Genomic DNA, 19179 nt, shown 5'->3' on the forward strand with positions numbered 1-19179 from the left:
TTTAAACGTTCACAATTCTTATGTCTCCCTCCCTCTCCGCTCACAATGGAACAGATGAATCAGGAGCATCAGTACTTGAAATGTTGACATAGTTCCAAATCTCCCTCTATAGAAAATAGAGGTTATACACCCATCAGCAATGTTTGCTAGGAGAGGGCCAGGCCACTATGAAGCTGAGCATGCAGGAAGAGAGGGAGCGAGAACTAAGAATTGTGAACGTTTAACAGGTGAGAACAGACGGTGGTTATAGCAGGTGCTGCATAGCTGCACAGAGACAGAGCCCTGAGAAGGGGCGTGGATATTTGGCAGAGCAGGGTGTGTCTACAGAGTCAGCTGCGAGCACAATACAGGGCAGCAATTACGAACTCATAAATGTCACCTGCACTTCATGATTGGCAGCCCAAGGATGCAACAGTGCTGCTAGAGGCTCTGCCCCATAGCAGAGAAAAAGACGGGGACTAGAGGAAGTGGCCGGCCCTGGAGTTGGAGCGTTAAGTTTCAATGCCAGGTCTGAGGACAGAGACACACAAACCAACAGCACGTGGTTAGGGAAGTGGCCTAGCCGACCGGGAGGGAGGAAAGCAGGTGTGGACCTGTAACCTACATTTCTGTAGGTTAGAGACAGAAAGACAAAATGAACGGAAGTGGAGGGGTGGGAGCAGCAGCTGTCTGGGTCTTAAAAGTCCTGAGCCAAAGCTGATTTGATTCAAATGTGTTTGATTGTTTTTCTCAGTTTTCTCACCCAGAGACTAGGAACAAAAACTGGGAAAACTTGATTTCATTTTTGAAGTAAAGGGGAGACAAATTAATATAGTAAAGTGGTGGGGGTGTGAGAGTAACTGTTATCCAGAAATTCATGAAACTGATCAAGGGCAGAGCTAGGCAGGCAGGGTACTCTGAAAAGTTGAGCAATGAAAAGCCTGGGAACTCTCCAGAGAAGACAACACAGTCACCCTGCACTGGTGAGAAAAAAGGCAGCTCTGACTGAACCGTTTCCCATGCAGTATCAGTGAGCAGAAAGGGTCAGCATAGCCAGCCCCAAGGGAAACTGGCCGTGGAAAAGATGGAAGGAGCATTTACTAAGGACAAAAGCACACCTGTCTGAACCATAGGAGGAAGGACACCCCCCAAACAAAGGACAATGCTGAGAACAATAGCCTTTTAAAAGAAAGGTGCGTTTTTTTAGCTAGAAGAAAGCAAAAGTGGACTTGATTCTCGAAATGCCTCTCACAGGTGCAAAGAATTGGGACAGTAGTCCCACACTGGATGCTGCAAGTGAGGTTTTTGTTGTTGATTCTGTTTCTTCTGCCTTCAGTGCTAGGGAGCTAACACCAGACCTTGCGCATGCTAGGTAAGTGCTGTACCTCAGAGCTTCAGCTCTATCACTGTATGTGAGCTTTAAGGAATCAGGAAAACAAGTGAATTGGGGAAACCTGGAAATGAACCATTCTCCTCTTAATCTCAAACTGGCAGAAAGGAAGGAAGGAGGGTGAGGTGGGTCCTGTGAAGTGAGGGGAAGCATCTGATGGATCTGAGAAGCTTGAAAACAAAGTAGGGACTCACAGGCCAGTGAGATGTGTCAGTGGATGAAGGTGCTCACTGGAAGTGTGGCGGCCTACCTCTGAACTCTGGAACCCAGCCTCAAAGTTGAAGGGAGAGAACCAATTCCTCTAAGTTGTCTGCTGGCTTTTGATACCAGTATCTTGGCACATTCCTATACATACACAAACACACAATAACTAATTTTTTTTTAACTTTACAAAGATCAAGTCACATCTGAAGCTGGGGAGATAGCTCTGTCAGGAGGGCCTGAGTTTGATTCTCAGAAGTTACAAACAAAAATACTGGGTATGGTGGAATGCAGTTGTAATCCCAAGGAGAGATTCTCCGGAGCTCACTGGCTAGCCAGCCTTCCCTAATTAGTGAGTTCCAGACAAGTGAGAAATCAAGTCTCAAAATATGGTGGGCAATGACAGCCAAGGTTGTCCTTTGGCCTACACACACACACACACACGCTTACACAGGCACACGTATACACAGGCACACGCATACACAGGCACATACTCACAGTCATGCATCCATGCACACATATACTCATGCATGCACAAACAGATTAAGGTATAAGTTTCATCAGATTTACCTCTTTGGCTTGTCTGCAATGGGTCTGTCCTGACAGACCAGGAACACCCATACTTCAGGGCAGTGCTACAAAAAATGTTGCTTGAACATATTTTGGCAAAGAATATAGGCTGGATGTTAAAATAAGCCTATTATTATCAGAATGGGATTAAAGTTGGGGGTGCATTATCATGCATAAGCATAGTATATGTTGTAGACTCACCTGTAAGCAGGTGTTGACATGTTTGGATGTGTGGGAGGATATTGGCACGGATGCAGGTGTGTGTATGTGTGCTTTGTGTCAGTTATCAACCTCTACTGTTGCTTCTGCTTTGGTGAGGGGATCTGCCAGACTGTACCTCAGCTGTTGACTTAGAAGAATAGCCATATGTCTAGTTTGGCACAAACTTCAAGACAGGTCCAACGATGGAGCAGGCCTCAGGAAAAACAAACAAAAAGTATCAGAGATGCACTTGGCCATGGACTGGGGGCCACCCTCCTCTCCCCCATTGTGCTCACCCTCTGTACACTTCCCTTCCTCCTCAGCTGTTTTCCCAAGGTGGTCTGCATCTGATGGTGACTGACTTGAGTGCTTTTCTCTCCTCTTCCTCCCCACAGTCAGTTCTGAATGTGATCAGTGAGCTGCAGGAACAGATGTGTAGACTGCAGTTGGACATCCACAGGCAGATTCAAGAGCGCCTGTTACTCGGTAGGGCCCACCCTGAGGAGGTGGTGTCCGGGGACCATGAGGCCAAGCCCCAGACCTGCAGCCAGGACTGTGCCCCTTGGGAGGGGTCACCTGTAGGAACCATACTTAAGTATATCGGAGCATGTGTGTGTGATGTCTCAGTGGTGGAAGGCTGGGGTTTCTCCTAACCAGAACTGTGTGCAGTGGCTTCGCATGGATCTGCTGTGACCTCAGGGCAGAATATGGCCTCACACAAACCTCTGTTGATGTGAGGTGGGCTCTGGGACCCTCATCAAGCAAAGTTTGAGCAGGTGAGAATAGGCCTCAGAAGGTCACATTTCCCTATCTTTAGGAATAGGATCAAGGTGTGTTGCAGGCTCTGAGTGATGGGGGATTTGTGTGAAAGGAAAACTCAGGATTCTCTTTTCCCAGTGTACAATCCAGACACTTGTCCCTCCCCCTGGACTGGGTGTTTAATGAAGCTTTAAACACCATGAAGAATTGTAAGATTCTCCTTTAAATAGCATCATAGGAAAAATCCTTTCAAACCCCATGTTTAGAGATGTTTAGCCTCACCCCTTCCCCAGGGAGTAACCACAGCAGCATAAGTTTTTTCATTTGTTATGAACAACTAAGTCATCACCTGAATTTCCAGGAAAAAATAATGCAAACAGTATAGTCACAGTTTAGAGAGTTCATGACCTTTGGGTCATATGCCAAAGAAGTCACAAGAAACTAGAGAGCAGTAGCCTGTGCTTTCTTGATTCTGCCTCCAGCAGGCATAGTGGCTTCTCAGAGCAAACAGAGCAGCTCTTCTAAGACAGAAGCAGGACAGACAGACTCTTTCTTCCTGCTTGGCATTGGAACAGGTTAGGCAGGGCCAATGATATTACTAGAAAATGATAATGAATCTCTGGCAAGTCCAAATATGCAACCAAAAGTCTTGAAGATCCCAGTGATGAAGATGAAAGCCACAGTTACCATAGCTTAATGGGCCTTTTCTTCAACAGGTACTAAGAAATCCTTAACTCAGTTATAAGTCATTTTTAATAAATTAATAAGATTCATGTGGAAGCAGTGTTACTTCATGGTAGATTATCTCAGAATGCAGAGATGCCTAAGCCAGTTAAATAATGACTTTATCAGGGTGCCAAGACCTGCTGGGTAAGAGGTTCACAAAGACTCCCCAGCCTTCACCGAAGAGAACAGAACTAGCTACCAGCAACCTTACAGATAAACACCTGAGTCCTACAGAGGGGTCTAATATGATGAGGCGGTCTGGGAAGCTTTGCCTGAAAGAGGCTGAAAGATAGACAGGAGTTAACATGGGGGACAGTTAGAGAATGGTGTATGTATGGAGGTGTAAGCTGTGACGAGGGGTTGAAAAGTCTCCAGTGTGACATGTTAGAGCTGAGCTGGGGCAGGCCAGGATGGTCATGAGTTCAAGTTTAGAAACTTCAAGAAGCAGGGGAGTGCTGTGATTAGATGGGTGAGCTAATGCCATTGCTCCTCTGGATGTTTAGCAGTGAGGTTTTCCATAGGGCCAAGGTCACAAAGGGGCCATTGGAAGATACTCAGGCTATCAGCGCTCATTGCAAGACCAGAGTGTGGTGTGTTGGGAGGGAAATGAGACATTATAGCAATATTTTGGATGTAACGTAGATAGAGCTTGGACTGATACGAAGTAGTTGTTACCTGAACTGATTGTTCATTAAGTAAATTTTGGTTCAAGATCACAGTGTTGGCAGAGCACATTGGTAGTACATGTTTTAACCCTCAGTGTTTGTAAGGTAAAAGCAGGATTGCAAGTTTGAAGCCAGTCTGTACTACACAGTGAGTTACAGGCCAGCCTGGGCTATGAGACTCTGTCTCAACCGAACAGAACAAACCCAACAAAGATAACATTGCTGAGTGTTGGCTCCTTTATTGAGGAAATTTTTAACCAGAGGTCCTAGAGTCAGAAGATATGAGCTTGAATTCCTGCCCCTCTTACTACCTCTACAAATGTATATGTGAAAGTTGTTTAAACATCCCTTCCCCACTTCTCATTCAGTGACATGCTGAATACTCTGATCTGCAAAGCCCTATGACCCAGCTCCCTAATCTCATCTCCAGTACATACTGATGTCTAACCTCTACTCCACCAACGCTGGGCTATCTCACTTTCTGCCTCCTATTGAGGTTCCTTTCTGCATGCCTTCCCTGTTTCTTCTTGCTTAACCTCCTCCCCTGAATGGGACACTCATGCTGGCATCTGTAGTTTGCTCTCTGAATCTTACTGGCTGTGAAGCCTCAGAGAACTGCTGCCTCCTCCTCTGGGTTCCCCACCTTCAGCACAGAGAGAGCCCCTTGTTTCCTGCTCCTCCCTTTGCACCACCAGGGAAGTTGCCTCCCTTCAATATCTCTGCTCCTCCGACTCACAAGCTTGACCTGTCTGTCTGAGATACCTGTGCATGAGCTGGGCATGTCTCTTGGGGGTTCAGATGTCAGAGAAAGGGGAACAGAACGTAAGAATGAGGATAATTTTGAGTTTTAGGCTGGGAAGGTAGCTTGGTTGTTAAAGTGATGAGCATGAGTTTCATCCCCATAACTCATGTTTAAAACAAACAAACAAAAACAACAAAAAACCCATATGCAGGCCTACCACTGTGGGGTAGATCCCTAGGGCTTGCTGGCCAGCCAGCTAGAAACTTGTCCTAAAAACACAAAAGAAAACAAAACAAAAACCCTGCAGTGGCTGAGGAATGAGGAATGTACCCAAGGTTTTCCTCTGGCCTACACATGCTCACACAAAGGCATACATATGCACACAGCAGTTTCATTTCTTTTATGTCTGGAACTCCCTAGCCTCTGTTTTTAAAGGGTACACAGTCTTTTCTGAATCACGGACCACATTTGAAGTTCAGAGCTACTGTCACGGAGGCTGCTGCAGCTGCTACTGGCCCCAGCTCCCTTTGCATGAGCTTTATCCAGTGTGGAGAGTCAGTGCATGCTCTTTATCTATCACAGCTGTCATTATCCTTCTCTGCAGGAGCTACTACAAGAGCTCAAGCACCTCAAAATCAAAGTGGAGGAGCTGGAGAACGAACGGAACCAGTACGAGTGGGAGTTGAAGGCCACTAAGGTAAGAGGCAATATGAAGCACCTGCAGAGGGGGAGGGGCAGAGGTTCTACTGGGAGGGGTTCTTAGGGTTCTCTACAACAAAAGCTTAAAAACGCCCAGACTGTAGCAGGCAGATATGATGTAAAAAAGTTCCTCATGAAAGCCTGAGAAACTGAAGTGAAAGCTGCTGAGGTACCCTAGCCATGTCTCCTTCCTCCTATTGTCCATTTTTTACTTAGCCAAGAAAGATGTTAAGTGAGTGGGTGAGCAGGCTGGCAGAGTGAGGGAGGGTGAGTGTTAATATTTAGGCAGCCTGCTTATAGATCCCAACATTCCTCCCTTTTTGTTTTATTAAAAAGTGAGAAGCTAGGAAGGGATAATGGTGGGGAGGGCATAGGGGCAACCTTTGCTCTTCAAGCTACATTTGTTGTTGGAGGAATGTAGAGAGGAAGTTAATTAAGCAGGGTGCAAAAAGCAAAAGCAGAAAGATGAGCAGAAGAGGTGTGAAGAAGGGCAGAAGCAGACTGCCTAAATACTAACATTGAGCATCAGGAATTTTGTTGGGGACATCATCTTAAACTCAGCAGTCCCTATTACTGTCAGTTTTCTTTGTTTTTAAAGATTTATTTTATATATTTTTCTTTATGGCCCTCCCTCATCTCTTTCCTCCCTTCTCATTTCTCTCCCTCCCACTTTCCATTTCTTCCTCAATTTCTGGTGTTGATTTATTTAAAAATATAGATTGTGCTTTTTTCCACATTTAAAAATTTATGATTTAAGTTAGCAAATGCTGACATGATGTTAGAATGAATATAATCATATTCCCATGTATAAATATAACATCCTTAACCTTTTACAGATGACAAAATGGAGACTATCGAGATTGAGTACCTCTGCCACCCTCTCACAGCTAATCAGGCCTAACCTGTCAATGAAGGGCTGTTGTCTGAACACACCCAGCCTTGTGTGTGCTGGGCTTTGTTGTCACCAATTCTAAGAGCCTTGTTTTTCCAGTAGCTCAAAACTTTCCACTACGGCACTCACTCCTGCAAGTCTAGCCCAGTTGAAGCCTTTGAAGTCACATACACCACTCTTTGTTTTGAAACCAGGGAACTCTGCCTTTTAATTCACCCAATCTCTCTGCCTTGTCATGTGGACCTGTGAGATGCCGGCTGAGGCATCTTTAATGATTACCAGGTGTGAAACAGCTCCTGCCAGAACCCACCCAGCCCTTTGCACACTTTCCTTTTTTAGGTCGGAAAATAGTTCAGTGGGTGTGTTTGATGCTGATTTTGCTGGTAAGGAACATGAGACTTCAAGTGACCAAGGCGAGGTTCAGGCCTTGGTCTCCCCTTTCTGTGCTTTCCTGCTCCTTCCTCTAGTGGCATCTTCTCCACCTGAACTCCTTCCTGTGTTTGTGAGCTGTTCAGTTTTCTGTGTAAGCCTCCTCAGTCCCTAAAGGTGGCTCATATTCAGTGCAAGCAGCAGTAGAGTGTGTCCCCTGAACTCAGTAAGACACAGCCTGAAGGGATGCAGGATATCCTTTCCTGCTCTGCAGGGACCCAGAGCACCCATTCCTGCCTCACTGCCAGACTTCTGATCACCTGCAGCCTGGAGCAGCAGGCCCAGAGGGTGGAGTTCTGCACAAGAGCAGACTGAGTGAGTGGGTAAAGCTCTGTATTGGAGCAGCAGGCTGGCTGATGATGTCCCGTTATGAAGCGGGGAGACTGAGGTTTGTGAGGCTCTAAATTGGAGCAGGCAGTCTGGGTAGTGGTGATTTTGTATCGGAGCAGGTGGTCTCAGGTTGGCAACTGTTATGTTTTGAATGATAACGGGCCTCCCACAGGTTCATGTATTTGAATGTCCAGCCCCTAGTTATTGGAAAAGGATTAGGAAGTGTGGCCTTGTTGGAGGAGGTGTGTCACTGGGAATGGGCTTTACATTTTCAAAAACCCATGCCAGGCCCAATCTCTCTCTTGCTCTGGCTGCTGCCTGTGGTTCGGGATGCAGGGCTCTCAGCTACTGCTCCAGCGCCATGCCGGTCTTCTTTCTGCCTTGATGATAATGAATTAACTCTCTGAAGCTGTAAGCAAGGCCCCAGTTAAATAATTTCTTACATAAGAGTTGCCGTGGTGATAGTGTCTCTTCACAGCAATAGAACAGTAACTATGACAGCACCCTTGCCTGGTCACTCATTGGCTATTTAATTTCACATGGAATCATGTACTGCTCCCGCTTTCTCCCAGTATTTTCAGGAATATTGTTTTCCCCATGGGTTCTTCTGGGACTGTGAGATTTGAAAGTGGTGAGAACAGTGGCTGCAGGGTGGGTGCTCAGTGTGATAACACTAAACAAGACCTGGCAGGCAGAAGAGTCACTAATGGGATCAGTGTTCATCTGGTTCCTTGCTGCTGTTCAGTGATTGACTTGGGCCCTACATTATGTTCTGATGACCACAGTTGGAATATCCTTAGGTTCCTACCTGGCAGTGAAAGAGCAGGGTAGATGCCTTTGCTGTGTGTCCTCCTACTCAAAGCTCAGTTCTAACCCCTGTCTTGGTTTGATGGTCAGAAGAGAGCTTTTTCCCAAGGGAAAGGATAGGATGAAAAGAATTCTTACTATGATTGCAGTATTTACCGGGCCTCTAATATGTGATAAGTGTTAAACCTAGTTGCCTGTAATGGTTATATTATTTACTCTTCCTAAAGGGCATGAAGTAGGAGCTATTGAGCCAAGACTCAGAAAGGTGCAGTTACTTGTCTGAGGTCATCCAACTGGGACATGAGAGATTCTAGATTTGTTTGGCTACAAAGAACCTCTTGGAGTGAGACAGAAAGAGCTTTGATTTTTTTTTTAAATGAGTCTGGAAAGAATGGACAACCATGCATAGTGCTGTGTGTGAACTCATTGTGCATAGTGGAGACATGGGAGCTACTCAGTGCCAGTGCGTCTGCATGTGTGAGTGTGTGTGCAGTGTGCTTATGTGCTTTCCCTTCAAAAAAATATGTACTATATACACGTCAAAGCTTGAGTATACACAATACTCATGGGCAAACATGCAGCTGGAGGTTGGGCAAAAGCATTGACTATACAAAAGGAGAGTGTCTAAGGAAGGAAGTCTTGGCTGATCTCAAAATTAGCTGTAATGATTTGGTTTCCACTGTATTTCCAAGTGTAGTGGAAAGGTGGAATTACACGTAATGTTACAGTGACATATCTAAGTGGGGATGTGTATCTTGGGAGAGGAAAGACCACATGCAAAATTAATAGTCCAACTTGTGCAGCAGGGACAGAGCCATCCCACTGCATATGATCTCAGCTCCTCTGGGCTCAGTTTTCCCTGGGCCTTACAGAGCAGGGAAGAGAAAGAGATTGGTCAGATAAGAGGATACAGGAGCAAGGTGATGGCAGGCAAGTGAGTTCCTTCTACAGGGTTCCACCCAGTGGGGAGGACAGTTATCTACTCTCTCTCTCCCCCCTCTCTCTCTCCTTACCCATGTCCTTCACTCCTCTTGTCTCTTGGGGTCCAGTGGGCTCTGGGCTATGACATGAGGTATATGAGCTGGAAGTCCCTCTGACCTGGAAGGGATTCTCTGTTGCTTTTTCAGGCTGAGGTAGCCCAGCTGCAAGAACAGGTGGCCCTAAAAGATGCCGAAATTGAGCGTCTTCACAGCCAACTCTCCCGGAGTGCAGCTCTTCACAATGACCATGTAGAGCGAGGTAACTGGATAGACTGTGACAGAATACATTGTTTAAGACCCTGGGTCTATTCTTATAAGTGGCCATGAATCTGTGAATGTATGCTTGCATATGTGGGTATGAATAACATGCGCATACATACATGTGTATGTGTGAGCATGCACATGCGTCCTTGCCTGTAAGGCTGAGTTCTGGTGTGGGATCATTGACATGCCCACTGCACCGCCTCCCTTATCTAGAACACTCAGTGCTGAAGGCCCTCTGGAGCTTTTTTCCTAAAACCTACTGACCTCATTGGATTGAAAGGCCTTGCCTTGGTGTTACACCAAAGAAGAAGCTTAGCAGTTCATCTCCCCTGACGTCTGTACAAGGCCCTGAGATTATAGAAGCAAGCCAATTTCTTGTCATCCTTAGAGCTCTACTTAAACATCATTTCTTGGGAAGCTCTTCCTGGCCACCCAACCTCAATTAGGTGACTCTGGTCCTGTTATTCTCTAATTTAGTTAGCAGCCTCACGTTCCCAACATAGCTCATACTATACCTTAGCAGTGCTGTATTTTGGGAGATCTTGAGGTTGCCCGACTGTGAGTCCAGGATTTTATCCTCCTTTAAAAGCACCTCAGAGCCTAGCACAATATCTTGTCCACTCTAAAATTGAGTTATTGAATAAGTGAGATGAGACTGGCTCTTTGGGGAGTTCAAGTCTTGCTGATCAAAAACAGAAGAAACCCTCAAATATTCTTCGCAACATAGGTAGTATGTTTGTGGCAATTCTCCAAGGATATGGAAAGATCACACATGTCCAAGCTCCTCTTCTTGCCACCTGGATACTGAGCAGTGTCAGTCCTATGGGTTGTGTGGCTCTCTAGCCTTATGGCCTCAGCTTGGACCTCCAGCTAGAGTGAGAACATTCTCTAGCCTTGTAACAATGTCTGAGCTTGAAAAAGAAATAGTTGACCATCAGGCTCAACCCTCCCCATTCTTTCACAAGTAACCTTCCCATGCTTAGACTGTCATTTAAGCTTAGTCAGGTTGGGTCTGACTAGTGCATACAGTTTTAGCAGTCATTCTCTGAAATTACCCTCCCACCCTCAGCATCTCACCCCGCCCCAAACAAACTGAGTAGCAGAGCTGATATTGGTACCAGGAGCCTAAGACTCCACTCACTCTGAGAATGAGCTCACACAAAGTCCACATGTATCCTGATACTATTTTTCATGAACTGTCAAAAAGGAAACAAACTATCTCTACTTGGGATCCCTTGTCTCTTTTACTGTTCTTACACAACAACATCTCTTCCTGTTGGTTATCTCATTTTAGGCTTAAACATAAGTGCTTCCCCCCCCCCCCCAGAATATAGAGCTCCATGCCAATTCCAAAACCTCTAAGAATCTCACAAATGGCCTCTTTCTCCTTCAGTCCTATTTGGGAAGAAGTCAGGCATGTCCGCATTGATTCTAAACTTAGATTGTTTTCTACCATAGACCAACATAGACCCTTGTCTATTTCTGATGAATTTTCATTGCTCTCCTTTAACCATAACATTTGCTCTTCTGTATTTATTAGTGAATCTAAACATTGATTTTTTTTGTCCAGGTAGATCTTGGACCTTGTATCTCCTACCTCAGCTCAGGAATAGCTATGATTATAGGCTTATAGCTCCATGCTCATATATAGACATTTCTTTAATCAGGTTATACAGTTTTAAATCAAGCCAGCTACTAAACCTTTGTATAATGCCCACTCTCCATTTATCATCCATAAATTGTTTTGGTTTTCTTTTCTAAAATTTTCCTCTGCTTCTAGTTTGTCTGACTGCATGGTCTTCCCTGAAACTAGTCACGAGCTGAGGCATGTGCTCACATAGAGTGTGAATACTTATATTCTCAGGTGGTGCTGTTTATGAAAAGCTTTTTATTCCTCTGTCAGTTTTGAGTGAATGATTTTTTTTTTATTTTGCTCCTAGATGCCTATCTTAGAAAGAGAAGACAGAACACTAGGTTATTCATAAATGTATCCAACAAGTGTCTAATGAGACCCACTGTGTCAACACCATCTTGGGTTCTTTGGACTAATAAAAGGAGTCACATTCATGTGTCAAATCTTTAAGTTTGAACTTGAAGGCCATCAGCATATGTGAACAGCTGTCAGCATTTGTACAAGTAATTCCTTTTATACCTCAATTCTTTTAGATCAAGAAATCCACCGTCTGAAAATGGGGATGGAAACACTGCTGGTTGCCAATGAGGATAAGGTGAGACAGTTGCTGTGGTTTCCTTGCAGGTACCTCTAACCCTTTGGTCCCTTCTGGTCTCTGCTCTACTGGACAGTGCTATGCTGTCACTGGCAAGATGACAACAGCTCTTGCCACTAGAGACTCAACTTCACTACTTGTTTATGATGGATGAGACCTTCACCTAAACTGAATCTCCCAAAGGCAGCTTAGAGCCCTGCTTGTTCATGGTGGTATGGTGACAAAACCCTTCTGCTCATTCAAGTCACCACTCTTAGTGGTGACTCAGCAACAGCCCCCATGTGTGCAAATTACCTCTCATGGTAGAACAACCATAGAGACACTTAGCAGTGCAGTGCCTCAGTTTACCCTACTACCTTATCATATTTGATTCCTGCATAATCATAAAATAACCATATCCATACACAGAAAACTACCTAGCTAGTGTAAATTATGTCTCTGAGAATCATAGCCCCACATTTTCAGCTGAAGGAAGAGATACAAAATGCCTAGATAATTCTGCACAGGGTCTGGTGACTAGAGGATAGTAGAGTCAAGATTTCAAACCCATGTATTTCAGGATCTGTGTGACATAAGTTCCCAGATTGTAGCCTTGAAAGAATGGATCCTTTCTAAGAATATCCCTTGTTCTATACAGTGCTTCAGAGTCCCAAGAAAGGGGTGAGGAGATTGGGATATGTCTTACATGTGTAGCTCTAGGGGGTGACACAGGAATGAGAGGCATACTTTATCAAGGCTCTTCCCGGAGACTGTCCAGCAGAGGCTTTTAGTTCTGCCAGCACATAGGCTCCTCAATGGCATGCCAATGACTACTGACTCACACCTTCATATAGGGTCATGAGTGTCTGTAGCTACCTGTGAGGCAGACCACTGAGGCCCAGCGGACCCTGACTTTCCTCTCTGTGGGGTCCTTAGCAATCTTACATGGAATACAGTTGACTAGGGGCTAGTGGTGGTGTTAATCTTGATCTGCTTTTCTACCATGACAGGACCGTCGGATAGAGGAGCTGACAGGGCTATTGAACCAATACCTAAGGGTGAAGGAGATTGTGATGGCAACTCAGGGTAAGAGAAGGAGGAAACCCATTTCCCCTGAAAGATGCTTTGTCTACTGTGTCAGAGGCAGGAGGAGTTCTGCTATCAGGTCCTCTGCCTTCTGGCTGGAGACAGATTCGGGAGTGGATCTGTGTGTAGACGCTTGGATGGTGCAGTTGGTAATTTCTGGAAATTTCACTCAAATGATAGTCAGGTCAGAACTTCTAGGGACTGCCCATCCAGTTAGCTCTTGGGATTCCTTTCCATTAGAGGGCCTCGATCAGTCTTCTTAGGATCTCCCTTCATGGCAGCAGTAGGAGTCAAACTGGGTCAGTCAGAACCCTCATGGGGCTCAGAGCTTATCAGATTCTCACAGGATTTGTAGTTTCCTGGAGATGCAGAAGGCACATAGGGGACTTACATGAGTCACCAGATGCCTAGGTTGCCATAGAAGATCATGTGTTTCATGTTTACCATCTAGACCAGTGTAGCATACAAACGCCCATATGTTCATATGAGCATAGTAATGCTCCTGGGGCCATGCACTGGACCTGGCTCCCCTTGCTGACCCTGCAGGACAGTTGTTTGAAGGATATCTGATTCTGGCTGAGCTACCGACTCTGTTTGGAAACAAACCTTGTCTCTGCTGGCATAAGAACTGACTGGTTCCTGCCTAAGGCACGTGCCAGGCCTCACACAAATGTTGCAGCCTCTTTTCTCTTAATTTTTTTGTGATTGCCCTTGGCCAATAAATAAGAAGTTGGAAGCAAGAGGTGGCTTACCTCTGTTTCAGGGATAAACGTTGACCTTCAAGTGACCTTCATGGCAACACTTGATTGGATGCCCTGAAGAATTTTCCCAGTCACACTATTAATGTCTCTTTTTGTAGTAATTACTTGTTGCTCTGGTCAAATACCTGACAAGAAGCAAGATAAGAAAGGAAAATTTTATTTTGGCTCACAGTTTGAAGATGCAGTGTGCCATGGCATAGCACTGACTCCTTGTATTCTGGTTGGCCAAGAAGTGGAAAGACTGGTCAGAAATGGGCTGAGTGGTGACCCCTAAGGCTCACCTCTGAAAAGCCTCACAGGCTCCCAAAACCAAACACAAAGCCTGGGATGGACATTCCATATCCATATGTCTTTACATATGTCTTAGTCTTTCTTGGTTTTGAGACAGGGTAGAGTAACACCCCTAAGCTGAAGCAATCCTTTTTAGAATTTGTTAATGAAGATCAAACACCATTAGGGTTTCATTGTATGAGTTTTTGAGCAAGTCTCACAATAGTGACTTACCACTACTGCTTTAATATTTCCAGGGCCATCAGAGAGAACGCTCTCAATCAATGAAGATGAAGCAGAGGGAAGCTTCAGAAAATGGAATGCCATGAATAAAAGTCCAGAGGAAGTATTGAAGCAAGAGGTACTGTACTTCCTCCCATAATGTAGGTTCAGTTGCCATTGGAGAGGCATCTGGCAGACACCTTTTCATTATGCATCTTAACTGATAAATACTTCAGTCCAAGGGATGAAGTCCTCAAGCTTTGGCAAAGGTTCAGGGAGCAAGGACCCAGCTCAGGCCTGAGCTCCACCTAGGGACAGCATGGTGGTCACTAGAACTCTTCAGGGCAAGACTTTTCCTCTTTAATTGGCTTTCTGTTTATCTTTCCTCTTTGGCATGAAATACAGAACAAGGGTGCTGTTTGTTTTATTTACCAAGGCTTCTCCAAGATCTGCAGTCATGGCTTATCTTAATGGACTTCAACATACTTGATGAACTGAGTGAGTCCATCTTGACCATGTAGAGAGACATAGGCACCCCTGCCTTACACATGCCTCCGTCAGCCCCCTCTAACCAGCACGTACCCTCTTTGCTTTAAAATCTGGCCCTATTGTATCACCCTCTGGAATGTGGTTAAACACAGATGAACAAACAAGTTCAGAGATAGAGGCCTGAGGGGGTGGGGGCTGCACTGGGGCCAAAAGATTCATGAGCTCTCGAAAGATCAAACTGAAAATGATTGTCTAACAGTCCAGCTTAATCATTCTTTAAGGGAGGACCAAATGTCACCCCGTGATATACCCTGCCCCATTACTCAGTGAAAGTACATTATGTTACTGGTAGTTACATCTGAGCAGTAATTAGGACTTACTCAGCTTTTCTGGTGGTCACTGACATGAACAGTGTGCATGGCTCAGTTCTCATAACACCTCTATGGGCTCTTACTTTACTACAATAAGGCTGAGATTCAGAAAGGGTGAGTAATATACTCTAGACTACACTACAGGTAGCTAGCAGAACAGGACTTGAACCCAGGTCTGTCTAACCAGCAAAATCAGGTTTTTAATACTTGTGCTATGATGTTAAAGATTTTCCCTGAGAAAACCATAAAGGCCTGAGGGAAAAGACAGGGATCTGTGGTCAGTGCAACAGTGAAGACAGACCAGTCACCCTCATTGTCTCCAGCTCACCCTGAGACGACGTTTCTTTTCTTTCCTTCTCACTTCTCAAGGCACAGCCCCAGTGCTGTCCCCTCTGAAGCCATGTCACACACTGCCCATGGAGAGGAAAGTCCCTCTCCACTTCCCATGTTATGTTCTTGGTGTCAGTGCCACAGAGAGGTGGCATGGTTTCTTTATTCTTGCTTATTAATCTGCCTCCTGGTGTGGGCTATGCTTCATTCCTGATACAGCGTTGGCAGGCAATAGATGGTGTGGACATTTGCTGAGTTACTTTATCATGAGGGTTCTCTCCTTAGAGTCACAAAATTTGACTTCTGGATCACTTAAGCCAAGGGGAGTGTTTTGGTAGTGTGAGGTAGTGACCCACTGAATGAAAAGATAAAAGACAAGCTACAGAAGGACAGAGGCAGTGACGGCCCCCAAGGCGTGGGAGTCTACTGCTAGGATCTGGACTTAGGTATAAGATGTAAGACTTAGGGACAGAGTGTGGTTTGACTCTAGTGACTTGGTATGAGTATTGTCTCTCAGAAAGGGCTTGATGTATTACTTGATTCCTAATGAAGATTTTTTTGAAAGACCAAAGCATCCATATGGATATACCCACCATGGCTATAGCCAGGGGCAGAAATGTTGTTCTCAGTGGAGTCATCAGTGGGAAAGTTTGGTTATCAAATGGTAACTGCCTTTCATTGCTGCTCTTTTGTTTGTGAAACAGGTATCCTCACGATGCAGCTCTCCCACCCCAGGACCACCTCCTTTGCCACAGAAATCATTGGAGACCAGGTAGGAGAATTGAATGTTTCCTTCATCTGGGGGCTCACAAGGTAGATGGTGACTGGGCAGGTGTGGCGAGCATAGCCACAAGGCCCTGGGCACAGTGTCAAGCCAACCTCTCCTGGCTACTGAGGGGTTTCCTCACCCATAGGCTAAAGTCACTAACACTGAGGATAGACCTAGCCAAGGGGCTCATTAGCTATAATCCCTCCATTTCCTCTCCAGCCACTGGTAGCACCATCCCCTCTCTGTGCATTTAATGTCCTCAGCAGAATGGCCCCTATGAAGAGATGGGTCCCCTGAGCTGACTGCTCTGAATAGGTAGTGCCAAAATGGAGGGTTGGAGGATCTAGGCCGTGCTTCAAGCAATGGATGGCGGTGTGCTTCCCTCCTCTCAAAGGAGGCACTTGCAGCTTCCTACTCAAATTACGTTTGGATTTTAAGACAAGGCAGCATGAGCACTTTTCCTCCACCCTGACTCTTCGGATACTGGGCTTCCACAGGGAAACTCAGTAGTCATCGCTTATCAGTACCACACACTGTTGGGCCAGGCGCCCCGCCCTCCTGAGGTCTTAATTTATATAAGGATGATTCTCTCTGACCTTTACTCCTAGCCTAAGGCAGGCTGCTGGTTAAGCATCTAACATGCCCTATGCATGAATGACACCGAGTGACTCTTTTTCCATGGTCACTGTGATTCCTTTCTTTATTTATCCAGGGCTCAGAAGAAACTTTCCTGTAGTCTGGAAGACTTGAGACGTGAATCTGGGGATAAGGTCAGCTCCTTAACCAGCTGTGCCAATACTGAGTTACTCTTTAGGTCCAGTGCTGGGCTGTTTGGGTAGGCACAGGCAGGTTTTGGGAAATCCTAGAGAAGGAACAGCAAGGTCAAAACCATATGCCACATCAAAGCCACAGAAGATCATGGATTCTGGCCTTGTCTCCCCAGTATAGCTGGGATCTCTGCACAGATTCTGAATGAAGGAGTAATGTAGGTAAAGGGAGTGATATCAGGAGTACCATGTGGGATAGATTAAAGGGGTAGATTAAAATGAAGTCTAGAAAGATCTGAGGAGGGCTTTGTGTCCCCCTGTGTGGGGATGGGCTTGACTGTGTGACTGGGCCCAGTGTTAGAGGGGACAATGAAGGCTTTAAGTTTAGCGGTGACTAAGTACAGTCTTGCCGTGATTGAGCCTCGGTGAGTTATGCTTCATACTGTCCCCTGATCTCCATCAGAGTGACATGCTGGAGATCCACGGAAGTTGGAGTTGCCAGGAAACAACCCCCAGCCACGTGCCTCTTGCTCCATGAGTCAGAGTGCTGGCAATTGCCCAGGGTATCTGTTTACTGGCTAGACAGTGGCCTGTTTCTTGCTGTGGGTGGTGGTCATCTGACATGGATAGAGTACTTACATCTCCATGTATCAGATGTAAGCAGGAAGGTGGTTCTGAGCTGCTGATTGTGACTAATGCAGCTCTCTTTTTCTCCTCATGCTTGAATCCTTCTTGTCACTCCATAGTGTGTTGATGGGAACCAGCTGTCCCTGATAGGAGAGCTCAAGGTACATATTTTTATGTCCTTATCATCTATCCCTGGGTCTAATGTTTGTTAGAGTATGTTAGCTCTTGTAGCCTTAAACTATGTTAACTGTAAGAGTTAAAGAATGAGGAAAGGGGAAATGTCATTATTATGTAGTTGTATGCATAATGCACTTCCTCTGCTCTTGTCTGTTTTATTATTTTAATCACTTCTGCCTTGTAGGCTCAGAGAAACTAATCGTTAAAGAAGGCTAGGCTTAGTTACTGGGTAGAAGGTGCTGTAACCTCTGCACAGAAGAATGTTGGCAAGACTCCTCTTCTGTGCTGAGATACCACTGTTAAAAACACAGGTGTGCACTCAGTCTATCTTCAGGGAACATGTTGTGTTATAAAAACTCCGTTAGAACTCTTTCTCCTTCAATCCTGTAGAGGCAGATGATTATAGTCATAGGCTGGTAGACTAAAACTGAGCTCATGGTAATCTGAATCTTTGTATAATTAGTGTCAGCCCCACCCAGCCACCATGTAAGAGTGTGCATGGCCCTTCTGTCTCTTCTGCCTTCCAAAGGAGACATGAGGCTTCACTGCATGTGCCCTGAGAAGGCTGTTCATATTTTCATACCACTGTGGCAGAATGGAACATTTCTATTCTTCTAACTCTTTGCAGAAGAAAGACCTCATCAGTACTTTCATATCTATCAGGAAAGGGCTTCTCTTCACTTCTGTATTTATGGCAGTCAGTGCTGTGTTTAGTCAGGCCATGGGGATTGTAAGAAAATGTCTTCTGCCTGTTCTTTTATCAGTCTCTTCTGTCTTGTGGCCCCTTGGCAAATCTGAGGCCCAGACATCACTCTTTCAGCCTCAGCTTCCAAGAAGCCATTCATACTTGTCTCTAAGTAACAGATGTAAGTGGCCACCTCCTCCTTTGGGGATGCAGCTGGTTCACATTCATGCTTTCAGACACAGAGCTGCTTACTGTGGAAGATGAGGGTGCAGGGCTGCGTCCAGAGGGTGCATCTTCCAGGTTGAAGCTAGCGCTCCCATACCTTAGATCATAATTACAACCTTAAGAAATGCCCCTTAGCTCAACATGACCACCTCTTCCCTCCACATATGCGCTACCTCATCCCAGCAGCATTCCACAGGTACAGTAATTTTCCCGCAACATCTTCTTACTGGTGCTTTGACTTAAACTAAGGCTTTTTAGGCCTGAGTCTCAGTTCCTTATGTTGTAGTCACCCTTGCATTCTGACTGCTAGCCGTATCTCCTGAGTTCCTCAGACTTTGCACCCCTGACATGGTCTTCTGTGGAATGAACCAGTCTCACCCACTCCCACCACTCTAGAATCAAGATGCAGCCTGTGATGTGCTTTTCTGGATCTAGGGTCTGTTTTTCTTGATTGCTGTCCCACTTGGACCTGACTTGTTACGTTTTCTGTATCTCTGTTTGCTCTTTCCTGGTCTCTGTGCATATTATTTTTCATTTAGCTCAGGGGAGGAATTGTTAT

The 19179-nt window shown here is 45.4% G+C and overlaps 1 protein-coding gene across 6 annotated transcripts in view; it reads left to right on the top strand.

Moving 5' to 3' along the window:
• Ppfibp2 (PPFIA binding protein 2) overlaps positions 1-19179 on the top strand; it is a 142601-nt gene that overhangs the window by 102657 nt on the left and 20765 nt on the right. For all 6 annotated transcript variants that reach the window (XM_055597388.1, XM_055597383.1, XM_055597384.1 and 3 more), the window contains 8 exons: positions 5838-5930; positions 9518-9629; positions 11801-11862; positions 12852-12927; positions 14216-14319; positions 16075-16142; positions 16852-16909; positions 17653-17694. In XM_055597388.1, coding sequence (XP_055453363.1) covers positions 5838-5930; positions 9518-9629; positions 11801-11862; positions 12852-12927; positions 14216-14319; positions 16075-16142; positions 16852-16909; positions 17653-17694 — 615 coding nt within the window. The remainder of the gene's footprint in view (positions 1-5837; positions 5931-9517; positions 9630-11800; positions 11863-12851; positions 12928-14215; positions 14320-16074; positions 16143-16851; positions 16910-17652; positions 17695-19179) is intronic.

The sequence above is a fragment of the Psammomys obesus genome, unplaced genomic scaffold, assembly GCF_907164565.1.
Source record: "Psammomys obesus unplaced genomic scaffold, mPsaObe1.curated_primary_1811, whole genome shotgun sequence".
Taxonomy (NCBI): Eukaryota; Metazoa; Chordata; class Mammalia; order Rodentia; family Muridae; genus Psammomys; species Psammomys obesus.